The following is an 18,088-nucleotide window of genomic DNA, read 5'->3' on the forward strand; positions in this document are numbered from 1 at the left end:
CTCCGTGGCATGTGGGATCTTCCCGGACCGGGGCATGAACCCGTGTCCCCTGCATCAGCAGGCGGACTCTCAACCACTGTGCCACCAGGGAAGCCCCATGATCCTTCTATTTTAATAGTCCTGTTTTGCTGGCCAAGATGCCCAGTGGGTGGGTCAAATTAAACATCAAACAGGGATTTTGACAAAACTGGGGAAGCAATTCCTTGGCTACTTACAGTTTCATCAATAATGGGATCAGGGCTTCCCTGGTGGCGCAGTGGTTGAGAGTCCACCTGTCGATGCAGGGGACACGGGTTCGTGCCCCGGTCCGGGAGGATCCCACATGCCGCAGAGCGGCTGGGCCTGTGAGCCATGGCCGCTGAGCCTGTGTGTCCGGAGCCTGTGCTCCACAGAGGGAGAGGCCGCGACGGTGGGAGGCCCGAGTACCGCAAAAAAAAAAAAAAAAAAAAAAAGGGATCAAAAGTTGTTGGTGACCCTGCATGCTGAGTTGCACTCAGTGACTACTGTTAGATCTAATGCTCCTGGAACTTGTGTTCAGCCTTTGCTATAGTGGTTACTGTAATTCATGATTTAATGAAAAGGAATGTAGAGTGCTGAGGATCACTTTACCCAGTGACCTGAAGAGACCTTATAGACGTGAGTCGTTCATCTTCACATTTAAAGGAGTATCTTGTTAAAGAAGTAATCATGTAACCTTGCCGGGTTGCTAATACAGAAACATTTCTTGGAGAACCTTGACAATGGCCACACTGCACAAGGAGGTGGAATAAAGGAGTATGAAAAAATACAGACATCCAAGACTCTCCTTCTTCAGCTGGGTACTGTTTTGGATCCGACAGATGGCTCATCCTTGCCTTTGTAAAACATGTTTTAAGCATACGTGAAAAGGCAATAGTGACTCCATGAGCCACCCTGGTGGTGCCTAAGATATACAATGAGGGAATGAGGACAGCAGATGATGAGATTGTTTTTTTTTTCTATTTACCAGATTCAGGTTCCTAGGTTCATTTGTGCCACTATTGCTGGACATCAAGCTCGATAAACATCCTAATAAGGTCAGGGCAATTGGTCTACGACACAATCTGGACCTTAACTGACAAATTTCTGGACAAGTAATAGTGAATAATGCCAAGATAGCAATGACTGACCAGAAGAGAGAATGATGTAAAAATGGTAGTCTAGTAACCACCCCGGACCATCTGGGCAAAGGCCTTAAAGAGATCAAAGGGTGTGTTACCCCCAAAACAGGGTCTGAAAGGAGTAGACTGATGGGATATTTACCAAGGACCCGAAGGCCAGGTAGTGGGATAAGGGAGGCCCAACAGGCCACTACTGTGGCCTATGACTAACACAGGTGCTATGTTTCTGCTTTTCCCAGTGATCCTTGCCATGAATCAAAATGCTCTGCCAACTTTTACCAAGACTTTACGGCTTTCAAGATAAACAAGACTATGGGTTAGGCCGGGCCCCATATATCCAGTGGGAACGTGAGGACTTATGATAAAGTTAGAGTTCAATGGAGATGTGCAGAATTGCATTCCCAAGCCTGTGGGACATGGGTGCATAGGTGACTGTGATCACCACAACCCCCGACACCAGGATGAGGAGGACACTGATAATGCCGAGGTGGTACTCCACGGCCACCACCAATGGGAAACTTACCCAGACCCTACAACAGTGCACCCACTCAGGCCACCTCAAAACTCCATTGTTATAGCCCCCACTGTTGAATGCATTATTGGTATAGAAGTACTGTTTACATGAACCCCTACTTGCATTCACCCCAAACCCTGATAGAAATTACCACTTCAGCAAGACAAGTGGAAGACTGTGAAACTACTCAACTACCAGAATCTAGTACTTTGTTCCTCAAAAACAAATGCGTGAAGAAGAAAAGTAAATAACTGTCCTTATTGATGAGCTTAATGAAGCAAAAATTCTCCCTGAGACTGTTTCTTCATTCAGTAGCTCAGTGGACCTGGGCATATGTCCTTGTGTATGTAGAGACTCCACTGATAATTGGCAGCTCAGTGATGTAGTCCCCAGGCACTAGTTATATCTGATATTGTGACTGTCATGGAAGCTACTGTCCACAGTGAGAGAATCTGGTATTCTGTAATAGACGGTGCAAATACCCTATGCATAATCTCTGTCCACATGGATGATTAGGATCAGTTCGTCATATGGGGAACAGATTGTATTGCCTCACTAATGTCCTTCCATAAAGCTACATAAATTCCCCAACTATCTTTCACCAAACAGTCTTGACCTAGAAATGTCCTACACCCAGAGGGAGCACTAGCCTTCCAGTCTATTGATGACATCATCCAAATAGGTCCATACAAGGGCACCACTTAACAAGAACTAGACGTCCTACAGACCAATATGTAGCAACATGGCTGGACCATTATTACAGATAAGACATAGTTACCCAGTACCTAACTGAAATCCCTGGGCAAAATCTGTGAGGGGCACAACATGTCATTCCAAAGGAGAAGACTGCCAAGCTTTGACACACTCTACTTGAACAACTGAAAATGAGGCCCAGCTATTGGTGGGACTATTTGGATACTTGCACTCTCATAGTCCCCATGTGTGGTTCTTGATGGCATCCATTACATCCATTACTATTAGATTACTTCAAAGGCCACTCTTCTCAGTGGGGCCACAACCAAGAGGACGCACTTGAGGCCCTCCACCAGGCCTCTCAGGCTATCCTTCCCTTGGGGCCCTCTGATCCTCATTTGCTGTTAGAGTTACAGCTCTCAGCAACATCTCTGTTCACCAAGTACAGTCTGTGGTAGAAGGCTACTACCATAGGTCACAGACAGACACCCTTTGGAGTTTTGGACCTATAATCTTCCAGTCTGCTGAAAGGTATGCATCTTTTGTGAGAAAATTATTGGCCTATGATTGAGCCTTGGTGTCTGAGTATATGACCTATGACTGTGAAATAATATTACAACCAGAAATACCAATGTAAGTTATGAATATTTTGACTTTTGCTCTCTAATTTTCTTAGGGTATTTACAACTAACATCAAAGAAACTATAAATGTTGCATAAAATATAATCTCAGATGCATATTCATGAACCAAAGAAAAATATTTTCTACTGGGTTTAATTAAAATAATTTAAAGTTATCTGTAATTATTCTACTACTTAAGGTATATATTACCTTTGAATGTTCTCTGTGTATTTACTTGCATTTGTGTTTTTGATATTGAGTCTTGATCCTCATAGAGAAGATTTCCATCTGGTACTTCAAACTGAGCTACATAAAGAGAAGCATATAATCAAATAAATAGAAAAACAGATCTATTGTGAACCCCTAACTTTCAAATTTATAACAAATGTACAGCATAAATTCTTCTCAATTTTATAGACTTATAAGTAGATTACCATAATGCTAGATCTAATATGAAAAGAGAAGAGTTTTAATGGGTATACATTGAAACTGTCTCATTATTTCATTAATAATCCTAGGCATCACATGTGCTTTCTATCATTCTCTATATTTCCTACGTAGGACTTTTATACTTAAGTTAAAACTTAATTATAGGATAAAATATCAGGAAGACGGAGGACTAGGAAGTTCCAGACCCTCATTACCCTATGGAGACACTAAGTTAATAACAATATACAGACCAAAATACCATTATGAGAACTCTAGAAACCAGTTAAGAAGCTGCATCATCCAAGTGAATTACTAACCAAGAAAAACTGTACCAAAGAGGGTAGGAAGGGTCATGGCATTTTGCCCAGCTTAGTTAGCCCCACCATCTCCCTGGCAGAGTGTGCCACAGTGTGCCACAGTCACAAGGAAGTCTCGCAATTTCCAGATCCTCCATTGGGATGAAAAGAGTGACACTTGCATCCAACTTTCTGGCATGTCTAGGCACTGTCTGACTCATTGGTTGCTGTCTTGCCTGATCTGGAAAGCTGATGGGGACAGTTCCATAGTTAGATACCAGGTTGGAGACTGCTGAAAACAAAGGCAAGTGCCGTTACACATTAGAGCTGCAGGGGTTATGAAGTTCTGCAAATGATGGAGGAGCAAGAGATTACAGGTGGAGGAATACAATAGAAACCAAAACAAAAATCTCCTGAGAAGAAACAGGAGAGATCCTCTTAGGGAAATTAGGAGAGTAAAAAAAGTCATATAGGGCTTCCCTGGTGGCGCAGTGGTTGAGAGTCCGTCTGCTGATGCAGGGGACACGGGTTCGTGCCCCGGTCTGGGAAGATCCCACGTGCCGCGGAGCGGCTGGGCCTGTGAGCCATGGCCACTGAGCCTGTGCGTCTGGAGCCTGTGCTCCGCAACAGGAGAGGCCACAACAGTGAGAGGCCCGCGTACTACCAAAAAAAAAAAAAAAAAAGTCATATACACTAGAATAAAAGTACACACAAGCCCAGAGAAGATACATCCCCAGCGAAGGTTTGAGAAGTATCAGAACCTCCATGTCAGGCTGATTAGTCAAGGTGTTCCCCTGTATCTGAAAAGACTGAGAGAGATAGCTATGTTTTCAAATTCCCAAATCTCAACAAAATATGACAAAGCATACAAAGAAACATGGAAACATGTCCCAATCATGGGAAGAAAATAAAGTTCCAGAAACCAACCCTAAAAAACCACAGGTCTGTGAATTACCTCACAAGGAATTTTAACAACTGCCTTAAAGATTCTCAATGAGCTGAAAGAAATATAAACTAAATGAAATCAGGACAATGAAGCATGAACAAAATCAGAATATCAACAAAGATATAGAAACTATAAAAAAAACCTCTGGTGCTGAGCAATATAATAACTGAATTGAAAAATTCACTAAAGGGGTTCACCATCAGACTTGATCAGGCAGAAAAAAAATCAGCAAACTGGGAGACAGGTCATGTGAAATCATTGTATCTGAGGAGCAAAAAGAAAAAAGAATTAAGAAAAGTGTAGAGAGCATGATTTATGGGACCCTATCAGGTGGACCAAGATATGCATTATGAAAGTCCCAGAAGAGAAGAGAGAAAAAAGGGAGCAGAGAGTTTATTTGAAGAAATGACAAAACTTACCAAATTTTAAAAAGAAATGGATATACAAATTCAATAAGCTTTATAAACTCCAACTAGGAAAAACCCAGAGACCAACACCGAAACACAATGTAGTCAAACTGTCAGAAGTCAAGGAAAAAGAGAAAATCTTAAAAGAGGCAAGAGAAATACAATTTGTCATGTGCAAGGGAGCCTCTATAAGATTATAAATGAATTTCTCAGAAACCTTGAAGGCCATAAGACAGTGGGATGATACTTTCAGAGTGCCAAAAGAAAAAAACTGTCAACCAAGCATATGATATTTGGTAAAACTGTCCTTCAAAACTGAAAGGGAAATTAAGATTTTCACAGATAAACAAAAGCTGACGGAGTTCACACCACTAGACCTGCTCTGCCAGAAATACTAAAGGAAGTCTTTCAAGTTGAAATGAAAGGATATTAGATGGCATCATGAAGCTGTATGATAATATAAAGATTTTGGTTAAGATATATGGACAAATGTAGAAATGTATATTACTGAAATTTTGATGCATAACTTCCCTTTTAATTCTTATACAGAATTAGGAGAAAAAGCATAAAATAACTATAAATCTATGTTAATGGGCACACAGTATACAAAGATGTAATTTGTGACACCAATAAATAAAGTGAGGGGAAAGAGCTTTAAAGGAGTACAGTTTAGTGACAGAAGTATGTATGTGTTTGAAGTTAACTTGTTACTGGTATAAAATATATTATTATTGTAACCATAACAAAAACATTTATAGACTATTCATGTTATGGATACATGTTTGTATCTCCCAAAATTCATATGTTGAAGCCCTAACCTCCAATGTGATGGTTTTGGAGATGGGGGAAGGGAAGTAATTAAGGTTAAATGACATCATAAGGGTAAGACCCTGATCTGATGTGATTGTTGCCCTAATAAAAAGAGACACCAGAGCTTTCATTCTCTACCTCTCTCTCTCTCCATCTGCACACAAAGAAGAGGTCATGTGGGTACACAATAGATGGTGGACACTTATGAGCCAAGAAAAGACATCTCAGAATGAAATCTAACTTACTAGCACCTAGATTTTGGACTTCACCTACAGAACTGTAATAAATAATTTTCTGTTTTTTTTTTTAAGTGACCCTGTCTATGGCTTTCAGTTATGGCAGCCTGAGAAGACTAATACACAAAAGGAAATGAGAAGAGAATTAAAGCATGCCACTGCCAAAAAAAATCAATGAAAGACAAAGGAAGAAAGTAAAATAGGAAATGAGGAGCAAAAAATTATGAGACATACAGGAAATAATTAACAAAATGGCAAAAGTAAGTCCTTTCCTAACCAACTGTATGCCAACTAATTGGATAACCTAGAGAAATGGATAAATTCTTAGAAACACACAACCTACCAATGTAAGTGGGTTAAACTCCCTGGACACAGAGTAGCTGTACGTATAAAAAATAAGACCCACCTATAATGCTGTCTACAAGAGATTCACTTAGGTCTAAGGACATATATAGACTGAAAGTGAAAGGATGAGAACAGATTCCCCATGCAAATGATAACCAAAAGAGAATAGTGATGGCTATACTATAATATCAGACAGAAGAGACTTTAGTCAAAACCTGTTAAAGAGACAAAGTAAGACATCATATAATAATAAAAAGGTCAATTCTCCAGGAATATGTAACATTATAAATATAAACATTATAGTGTTTATATATATAAACATATATTCATCAGACATGAGAACTCCTAAATACATGAAGAAAACATTAACCAGATTGAATGGAGAAATAGACCATAAAACAAAAATTGTAGGAGACTTCAATACCTCATTTTCAATAATGGAAAGAACAACCAGAAAAAAGATCAATAAGAAAATTAGAGGATTTGAACAACACTATAGGCCAATTGGACATTATAGATATATGCAAAAAAACCTCCACCTAACAACATCAGAATACATTTTTCTCAAGTACACATGGAACATTCTCCAGGATATTGTTATTACGCAAAATAACTTTTCTGATCACAATGGAAAGAAACTAGAAATTAACAGTAGCAGAAACACTTGAAAATCCACAAATATGTGGGAAATATAAAAATATATTCTCAAAAAAAACAATGGGTGAAGTAGAAATTGCGAGAGAAATTAGAAATTATCTTGAGACAAATGAAAATGAAAACACAACATAACAAAATATATGCAATGCAATGAAAGCAGTGCTAAGAGGGAAATTTATAGCTATGAATGCTTACATTAAAAAAGAAGAAATATTTCAAATAAACAACCTAACTTTACAACTCAAGGAACTAGAAAAAGAAGATAAAACTATACCCAAAGATAGCAGAAGGAAGGAAATAATAAAGATTAGAGCAGAGGTAAGTGAAACAGAGAAGAGAAAAACAATAAAGAAAATGAATAAAACCAGGAGTTGGTTTTTTGAAAAGACCAACAAAATTGAAAACATTTAGTTACATTAGCTAAGAAAAAAGGGAAAAGACTCAAATAATTAAATAAGAAATGAAAGAAGAGGCATTACAACCAATGCCATAGGAATAAAAATTATTATAAGAGAACATTATGAACTGTATGCCAACTATCTGAAATACCTAGAAAAAAATGAATTCTAAGAAACACAACCTACTAACTGAATCATGAATAAACAGAATATCTGAAAGAACAGTAACTAGTAGATTAAATCAGTAATCAAAAACCTCCCGACAGATAGAAACCCAGGACCAGACAGCTTCCCTGCAGAATGCTACCAAACATTAACAACAACAAAACTAACACTAGTCCTCATCAAACTCATCCAAAGAAATGAATAGGAAAACTTTTAAACTCATTCTATGAAGCCAGTATTAACCTGATACCAAAGTCAGACAAAGGGATTATATGAAAGGAAAATTACAGGCCAGTATACCTGATGAACACAGATGCAAAACTCAACAATATACTAGCAAACAGAATTCAAGAGCTCATTAAAAGGATTAAATACCACATCCAAGTGGGATTTATTCCTGGAATGCAAGGTTGATTTAATACATGAAAATCAATTAATGTGACACATCATATTAATAGCATGAAGGAAAAAAAAAACACACATGACCATCTCAGCTGATACAGAAAATTAAACATCCTTTTATGATTAAACAAAACACTCAACAAACTAAGATTAAAAGCAAAATACCCACATATAATAAAGACTATATAAGCAAAGCCCACAGCTAACATCACACTCAGTGATGAAAAACTAAAAACTTCCTTTGAGATCAAAAATAAGGCAAGGATGCCCACTCTCACCACTTCTATTCAACATAGTACTAGAAGTCCTAACAACAGCAACTGGGCAAAAAAAGAAATACAAGATATAAAAATTAGAAAGGAAGAAGTAAAATTATCTGTTCATAGATAAAATGTCCTTATACATAGAAAACCCTAAAGATTCACACATGCATAGACACACAAAAAAACCCCCAGGAGAATTAATAAATGAATTCAGCAAAGTTTCAGGGTACAAAATCAACATGTAAAAATCAGTTACATTTTTACAAACTATTAATGTACAATATGAAAAGTAAACTATGAAAACAATTCATCAAAAATAATAAAATATGTAGGAATAAACTTAACCAAGGAGGCAAAAGGCATGTACACTGAAAACTATAAAACACTGCTGAAATCAACCTACCTAAGGAGGCAAAAGACCTGTGCATGCAAAACTATAAAGTACTGATGAAAGAAATCAAAGATGATACAGATGGAGAGATATACCATGTTCTTGGATTGGAAGAATCAATATTGTGAAAATGACTATACTACACAAAGCAATCTACAGATTCAATGCAATCCCTATCAAATTACCAATGGTATTTTTCACAGAACTAGAACAAAAAATTTTGCAATTTGTATGGAAACACAAAAGACCCCAAATAGCCAAAGCAATCTTGAGAAAGAAAAACAGAGCCAGAAAAAAAAGGAACAGTAAAAAAATAAAAATAAAATAAAACGGAGCCAAAGAAATCAGGCTCCTTGTCTTCAGACTATACTACAAAGCCACCGTAATCAAGACAGCATGGTACTGGCAAAAAAACATAAATATAGATCAATGGAATAGGATAGAAAGCCCAGAGATAAACCCATGAACCTATGGTCACCTAACCTATGACAAAGGAGGCAAGAATACACAATGGAGAAAAGACAGCCTCTTCAATAAGTCGTGCTCGGAAAACGGACAGCTACATGTGAAAGAATGAAATTAGAACACCATAACAAAAAAATAAACTCAAAATGGATTAAAGACCTAAATGTAAGGTCATACACTATAAAACTCTTAGAGGAAAACATAGGCAGAACATTCTTTGACATAAATCACAGTGAGATCTTTTTTGACCCACCTCCTAGAGAAATGGAAATAAAAACAAAAATAAACAAATGGGACCTAATTAAACTTAAAACCTTTGCACAGCAAAGGAATCCATAAACAAGATGAAAAGACAACACTCAGAATGGGAAAAGATATTTGTAAATGAAGCAACTGACAAAGGATTAATCACCAAAATATACAAACAGCTTATGCAGCTCAATATCAAAAAAACGACCCAATCAAAAAATGGAGACCTAAATAGACATTTCTCCAAAGAAGACATACAAATGCCCAACAAACAAATGAAAAGATGCTCAACATCACTAATTATTAGAGAAATGCAAATCAAAACTACAATGAGGTATCACCTCACATTGGTCAGAATGGCCATCATCAAAAATATCTACAAACAGTAAATGCTGAAGAGGGTGTGGAGAAAAGGGAACCCTCTTGCATTGTTGGTGGGAATGTAAATTGATACAGCCATGATGGAGAAAAATATGGAGGCTCCTTAAAAGACTAAAAATATAACTACCATATGACCCAGCAATCCCACTACTGGGCATATACCCAGAGAAAAACAAAATTCAAAAAGCTATATGCACCCCAATGTTCAGTGCAGCACTACTGATGACAGCCACAACATGAAAGTGAAGCCAGAAAGAGAAAAACAAATATCATATATTAACGCATATAAGTGGAATCTAGAAAAATGGTATAGATGATCTTATTTGCAAAGCAGAAACAGAGACACAGACTCGCGAACAAATGTATGGATACCAAGGGGGAATGGAAGGGGATGGGATGAATTGGGAGATTGGGATTGACATATATACACTATTGATACTATGTATAAAATAGACAACTAATGAGAACCTACTGTATAGTACAGGGAACGCTACTAAATGCACTGGGGTGACCTAAATGAGAAGGAAATCCAAAAAGGAGGGGATATATGTATACGTATAGCTGATTCACTTTTCTGTAGAGTAGAAACTAATACAACATTGTAAAGCAACTATACTCCAATAAAAATTAATTAAAAAAAACACTGCTGAAAGAAATTAAAGAAGAGACAAATAAATGAAAAAACATCCCATGTTCCTGGATTTGAAAACTTAATATAGTTAAGGTCTCAGTACTACCCAAAGCAATCTACAGATTCAGTGTAATCCCTATAAAAATCCAAGTGCATTTTTTGCAGAAGAAATAGAAAAACGCATGCTAAAATTTATACAGGATCTCAAAGGATCCCAAATAGCCAAAACATCTTGAAAAAGAATAACGAATTTATACCTCTAGCATTTACTAATTTCAAAACATATTACAAAGCACAGGTAATCAAAATAGTGTGGTAGGGGCATAAAGACAGACATACAGACCAATGGAATAGATTAAAGAGCTTAGACCCTCACATGTATAGTTGATGACCTTTAATAAGGGTGTCAAGAACAATTAATGGGGAAAGAACAGTGTCTCCAAGAAATAGGTGAATAAACTGATATCTACATGTAAAACAATAAAGTTGGATGTTTACCTTACATCATACACAAAAATTAATTCAAAATGGGTTAAAGACTGAAACTTAAGACCTAAAACTATAAAATTTCTTGAAGAAAACATATGGAAAAATCTCATGATGTTGAATTTGACCATTCCCTTTGGTCCCTGTGATCCACATCTCCTGTTTGAGTTACAGGTCTCAGCACCTCTTTGTTCACCAACTATGGGCTATGACTAAAGGACACTGCCACAGACATGTCAGAGTTAACTGCTGAACTTATGGACCCAAATCTCCTGGAGAGAGCTCAGAAGTGTACACCCTTTAAGAGTCAGTTGATGGTCTGTTATTGAATCATACTGAGTACATAACCCAAGGCCTTAAAATAATCTTAGTACTAGAAATCTCAATCAAAAGGTATCAATACTTTTGTTTCTGTTCTCTAATTATCTTAGGGTATTAACACTTTAGGTCAAAGTAGAAATTTTCTATGAAGTATATGCCCAGGACTTCCCTGCTGGTCCTGTGGTTAAGACTCTGCACTTCTACTGCAGGGGGCGCGGGTTTGATCCCTGGTTGGGGAACTAAGAGCCCACATGCCATGCAGCGAGGCCAAAAAATTAAAAATAAATAAATTGACTTAACTTAATTTAAAAAATAAAATAAAATCAAATACATGCCCAAATACATATCCATGAACCAAACAAAAAAGCTCATTTGATGAGTTTAATTTAAAATATTTAAAAATTTTCTATAATTACTATACTTACTAGTGTGTCCTTCCCTTCTGAGATTTCTTTCTTTCTTTACTTGCTGTTGGATTTTTGACACTGAATCTTGATTCTCATGCATAAGCTTCTTATCTGGTACTTTATCATGAGCTTCAAAAAGAGATACATTCACTCCACTTAAATGGGAAAATAGATTTATTGTGAAATCTCTAATTTCAAATTTATAATAATTATGCAGCAGCATCTTCTCTCATTTTTATAAAGTTTTAAGTAAATTGCCACAATGCTAGATCCACATGAAAATTGTGAGATCATTTTTGATAGATGTATGGTGAAACAGTCTCAGTGTTTCATAAACATTGCTAGACATCAAATATGTTTTATATTAGTCTCTAGTTTTCTTGTGTTATTTATACTTTAGGTAAATACATATTTATAGGCCAAACAATGAAATTGTGTACATACTACCCCATGTAAAATAGATAGCTAGTGGGAAGCAGCCGCACAGCACAGGGAGATCAGCTCAGTGCTTTGTGACCACCTAGAGGGGTGGGACAGGGAGGGTGGGAGGGAGACACAAGAGGGAGGAGATATGGGGATATATGTATATGTATAGCTGATTCACTTTGTTATAAAGCAGAAACTAACACACCATTGTAAAGCAATTATACTCCAATAATGATGTTAAAGAAAAACACAAACCTATGTTGACTTCTTAAAAAAAAAAAAGAAAATGTGTAAGTACAAGTGTTTCATTACAATATTATGTGTAATTGCAAAATAGCTAAAAGCAGCAAAATATATAAGCATAGAAGATTGGTTGAATAAATTAAAGTATATATTATAAACTACGGTGAAGTATAAATTATGGTATATGATGTAGTGTAACAAGTGTACCTACTACTGTAAAAGAAATGCAAAAGGTCTCTATAAAACGAACTGGAGGGATTTCTAGGAGGCAACAATAAATGAAAAAAAAAACTGAAATAAAGAATATCTAGGGCTTCCCTGGTGGCGCAGTGGTTGAGAGTCTGCCTGCCGATGCAGGGACACGGGTTCGTGTCCCAGTCCGGGAAGATCCCACATGCTGCGGAGCGTCTAGGCCCGTGAGCCATGGCCGCTGAGCCTGCGCGTCCGGAGCCTGTGCTCCGCAATGGGAGAGGCCACAACAGTGAGAGGCCCGCATACCACAAAAAAAAAAGAATATCTAGCATGCTATCTTTTTCACCTTTGGTAAAAGAAAGAAAGGGACATAAGAAATAAATACATAAAGAGGAAAAAAAGTTATTTTTTCAATGAAACACAGAAAAGACAAACCAAAAAACAATTTAGTTGGATACCTACTAAAGGAGGGTGAGGACTAAGGAATGTAGGGAAGGAATAAGAAAGAAATGATGCTTTATATATATTTTTGCATATTTATTACTTTTAGAAAAGGGTCATGTTTTACATATTCCAAAAATAAAACTAAAGTAAAAAATAAAAAGACTAACGTTGGAAGCAACCTTAATCAACCTACTGCAGGAAAAAAATAAGCACAAATCCAAGTAGTTCATCAACAGTATTTGACATATACTCTCAGTCTTAGGCAAGAGAGTGGGATGCAAAAAAAAAAAAAAAAAAAAAATCACAAAAAATTTAGTAGGTTTTTTCCCTAGTATCAGCTAAGTGACTGAAACAATTTTAGAAGTATTATAGGAGTGAATATATAAATGTGTTGATGTTGCTCAAAGTCAGGATTCTCACTGTGGAAGGACATCCACATATAAAATGAAGGCAGGCAAAAACAAGCCCTAGGGATATTAACTGGAATTGAAGGTGCCTGTAAGAACTCATAATTTCTAAATATGCCTATGTATGTGTATATGCATATATATGTTCACTTTTATGTGTATGTAGGTATAGGTACGTATGAATGTGTGTGTGTGTGTGTGTGTGTGTGTGTGTGTATATACATACACTGAGGTTCCAACTGCAAGTCAAAACCCTGTATATGATCTTTCAGCCCCATAAGCAATTACAAACCTACCTGGCAGTTCTTACAGGGAAAAGCTTCCAACCCCACACTGACTTGATGTATACACTGCAGGCACTAGAAGTAGCTGCAGTCAGGCTGACCCTTAACCTCCACTTCTAGATGACCATGATCTTACATTTATCTGCATTCTGGCCTAGGAACCTCCATTCAGAGGTTCAGATGTACTGAACCTGTACTGTTCAGATGCCTCTACCTACGCCACCTTAAAGATAGACCTGGAAGACACTGTTCTCAGTCTGATTCGGTGTAAAGTACTTATCTGCTCCAAACTCTGCCTCCTCATCCTTCCCCTGGGCCCAGTGTCCTTAAAACAGCAGGAGCCTTTTGTTTGGGGCAGTGAGATGTTGCCCCCACTCTCTCCTGTCTATAATGATACACCTGACCCTTGCCTAGTGCTGTTCTGTGGGGAAAATGGAAGACTGGTAGAGCTTCAGCCCTTTTCTGTTTAGATCCTTGCTTATACTATCAGAGTAAGTGAAAAAAGGCAGAATTTTACTTTGTTTAGTTTGTTATCTTAATTGGCCAACTTGACAACCGGCAGCTCTCTAGCTCTCTGAGAAACCGGTACAGTGAGCAAAGTGATCAATATAATGCTGTAGATCCTACAAAGCACTTTTAGGAGGTGTGAGAGAAGATTTGGGCCACCCTTGGACTTTGCAAATGGATCAACTGCAAGAGTGTGAGGATCCAATGGGACACTTAGCCTGTGAGCCTCAGAAAGTGCTGGTGGAGGCCACAGAGCACCTTAGAAAGTTCTCACAAATTGTTAAATAAGACTTTCAGTTTGAAGGGAACATTGGACCTTCACTTTAGCCTCCAAACTCTGGTCAAGTTCCACTGATGAGTCAAATTAGAGAACTAACAGAGGGACTCTTAAGAGAGCTAGGGAACCAATTCCCTAGCTAATGGCTATGGTTCTCCAGAGACAGACCTAAAAGTCATCAGAGACCCTGAAAGCTGAGTTATACTCTATGACTATTGTTAGTTCTAAGTCCTGACACCGAGACTCATGCCTTTAATATAAAAGAATGTATAGGACTTTGGAATCACTTTGCCCAGTGACCTGGAGAGAACTTAGACTTGGGTCTTACCAGACTCAGATTTCTAAGTTCACTTTTGTGAATCCTATTGGTTATCAAGCTCAATCAAATTTCCTCATAAGTTGTGTCAGTCAGTTGTGACACAGTCAGATCCTAACTGGCAAATTTTCAGGCACGCAGAAATTGCTGCCCAGAAAGAAAAAGTGATGTAAAAATGGTAATAATGCTCCCTCTACTGGATGTTATGGGCAATGACCTTACCTAAAAATCTATGGGCCTGATTACCATACAGTGGGATCTGAAAGCACCAAATTAATGCTCTCCACCAAGATACTCATTGTTAGATGATGGGCCATGAGGACCCAGCATGTAGCCCCACTACAGTCCACTTTGTGGTGGCCGCTATGAATAATGCAAGTGCTATTCTCGCTACCTTTATCAGTGAATTCTGAGATGGATCAAAGAACTCCACATACACTGACCCTGATCACAGCTTTCAAAAATAAAAAACAAGGGCTTCCCTGGTGGCGCAGTGGTTGAGAGTCCGCCTGCTGATGCAGGGGACACGGGTTCGTGCCCCGGTTCGGGAAGATCCCACATGCCGCGGAGTGGCTAGGCCCGTGGGCCATGGTCGCTGAGCCTGCGCGTCCGGAGCCTGTGCTCCACAACGAGAGAGGCCACAACAGTGAGAGGCCCGCATACCACAAAAAAAAATAAATAAATAAAAATAAATAAAAAACAAGATAGGGTTATACCAAGGTTCCTACATCCCCAGTGAAGATATATGAGGGCCTATTCCAGTACAATTGCAGGCAGGCGAGAATTACATTTCTTGGGCCTTCTGGATGGCGGTACACTGATAACTGTAATCCCCACAAGCCCTGGCACCAGGATGAGGGGAAAACAGATAATGCTGTCTGGTTTGGGGCCACCATCACAAACAGAAACCTTTTCCAGGCCACACTACCGTACAGTGCATTGCTATGGCCTCTACTACTGAATATATTGTCGGTATAGATGTATTATTTATGTGACCCACCAATCGCATCCACTCTCATGTTGTGACGGGATTTGCTGCAGTTAGGATATTTTAATGGGGCAGGTGGAAGATCTTGAGCGACCCAACTACCAGAACCTAGTGCCCATATCTACCAAAAGCAATATTGACTCCCTGGGTGTAAAAAAGAAATAACTGCCCTTGTTGCTGAGCTTAAAGAAGCCAACAAATTCCATAGACTATTTCTCCATTTAACAGGCCTGTGCACAAAACATCAGGTGCCTACAGACTAAGTAATTAAGGCTGCACAGAGTGTTAGTACCAACCTGGCACTGTGACTGTCACAGAAGCTATTGCCCAAGGTGAAGGAACTTGGTATACAGCAACCAACAACTTGAACTCTCTTTTCAGCAACCTTCTTCATGCAAATGACCAGGATCAGTTCACCCTTATGTAGAATTAATTGAAATATGCCACTAATGTCCTTCCACAGGGCTCCCTAAATTCCCCATCTGCCTATCTTCAATGGATAGAGCATGTCTTAGAAAAAGTCCCACTCACAGAGGGAATAATAGCTTTCTACTATATTGATGACATCCTTCTGGTGGGCCCAGGCAAAGGCACCATCCCACAGGACTGCACACCCTGTTGATCCATATGTGGCAACATGGCTGGGTCATTAATATAGACAAGGACTTAGTATCCAAGTGAAATTCCAGGGTAGCAGATAAAAATCTTACTCTAGAGGAGATGTTTGCATATCTTTTGGCCCTCCCTTCCCCAAATTATAAAAAAAAAAAAAGTCTGAATATTGATGGGACCCTCTGAGTACTAACACATTTGCATTCTGCCCACAGGGGTTTGATGGCACATATCTGTGGGGTTAGCATAAAGGCTATTACCTCTGAGTGGAGACCCAACCAACAGGATGCTCTGGAGGACTTCCATCAGGCCATTCAAGCTGCCTTCCCTCGGACCCACCTGATCCCCATTTGGTTTTTAAGTTACTGACCTCTTTTCACCCATCGAAGCCTATAGCAAAAAGACACTGACATAGGTGAGAGGCACCCACTGATCTTTTGGAGCAGAAATTTCCCAGGTTGGCTGAAAGGTACACAGCCTTAGTGAGACAACTATTGACCTATTATTGCCCTTAATGGATACTGAGAATGAAATAGTCTTATGATCAGAAATTCCAACCAAATTGTATCAATAATTTCAGTTTTGCTCTCTAGTTGTCTTAGGGTATTCATACTTTAAATCAACATGTATGGCTTCCCTGGTGGCGCAGTGGTTGAGAGTCCGCCTGCCAATGCAGGGGACACGGGTTCGTGCCCTGGTCCGGGAAGATCCCACATGCCGCAGAGCAACTGGGACCGTGAGCCATGGCCGCTGAGCCTGCGCGTCGGGAGCCTGTGCTCCACAATGGGAGAGGCCACAACAGTGAGGCCCGTGTACCGCAAAAAAAAAAAAAAAAAAAAAAAACAACATGTAAAATTTCTGCAAAACATATGCTGAGATATTATCTTCAGGAAGCAAAGAAAAAAGATCTTCTGATGAGTTTAATTTAAAATAGTATGAAGTTATTTATAATTATTGTACTTACTAGAGAGTCTTTCCCTTTTGAAAGTTCTTTGTTTCTTTACTTGTGTTTGGCGTTTTGACACTGAATCCTGATGGTTAAGCATAAGCTTTTCATCTGATGCTTCATCATAACCTACATCAAGAAATGCATTTAGCCCACTGAATAGAAAATATATATCTATTGTGAAATACCTAAACTTCAACTTTATACAAGTGTACAGCAGAACTTTCTTTCATTTTGATAAAGTTAAAAATAAATTACCATAATGCTAGGTATGACATGAAAATTGTGAGAAAAGTTTTAATGAGTGTTTTGAATATATTTCTATTAGTCTCTAGTTTTCTTCGGTTATTTATACTTCAGGTTACAATCATAGACCAAACAATGAAGACACATATGCACAAGGTTACTTATCACAGCATCATTTGTAATTGCATAATATTCAAAACCAGCTAAATATTCACAGACTATTGCTTGAATAACCTAAGAAATATACTATAAACTATATATATACAGCTGTAAAAATGAATAAGTTTTCTAGAAACTGACATGAAAGAATTTCCAAGAAAGAATGTTAAGTGAAAAATAAAAGTGAAAAAGCAGATATCTAGCACATTACCTCTGAGGTAAGAAAGAAGGGGAAGGGGGAAAATTAAGAAAAATAGAGACACTTACATTTACAAAATGAAATACACAAATAATAAACCAGAAAACGATATAATAGATGGTTACTTGCAACAGAGGGGGTAAACTGGGGAATGTAGGGGAAGGGATTCAGGAAAAGATGATCTCTCTCT

At 38.3% G+C, this 18,088-nt stretch overlaps 1 protein-coding gene across 1 annotated transcript in view; it reads right to left on the bottom strand.

The window, feature by feature from the left end:
• CCDC7 (coiled-coil domain containing 7) overlaps positions 1–18,088 on the bottom strand; it is a 291,607-nt gene that overhangs the window by 137,560 nt on the left and 135,959 nt on the right. The window contains exons 18-20 of the mRNA XM_060161178.1: positions 17,313–17,423; positions 11,671–11,781; positions 3,178–3,273 (exon numbers count right to left, since the gene is read on the bottom strand). Of these exons, the coding sequence (XP_060017161.1) occupies positions 3,178–3,273; positions 11,671–11,781; positions 17,313–17,423 (318 nt within the window). The remainder of the gene's footprint in view (positions 1–3,177; positions 3,274–11,670; positions 11,782–17,312; positions 17,424–18,088) is intronic.

This window comes from Lagenorhynchus albirostris, chromosome 1, assembly GCF_949774975.1.
Source record: "Lagenorhynchus albirostris chromosome 1, mLagAlb1.1, whole genome shotgun sequence".
Classification (NCBI taxonomy): domain Eukaryota; kingdom Metazoa; phylum Chordata; class Mammalia; order Artiodactyla; family Delphinidae; genus Lagenorhynchus; species Lagenorhynchus albirostris.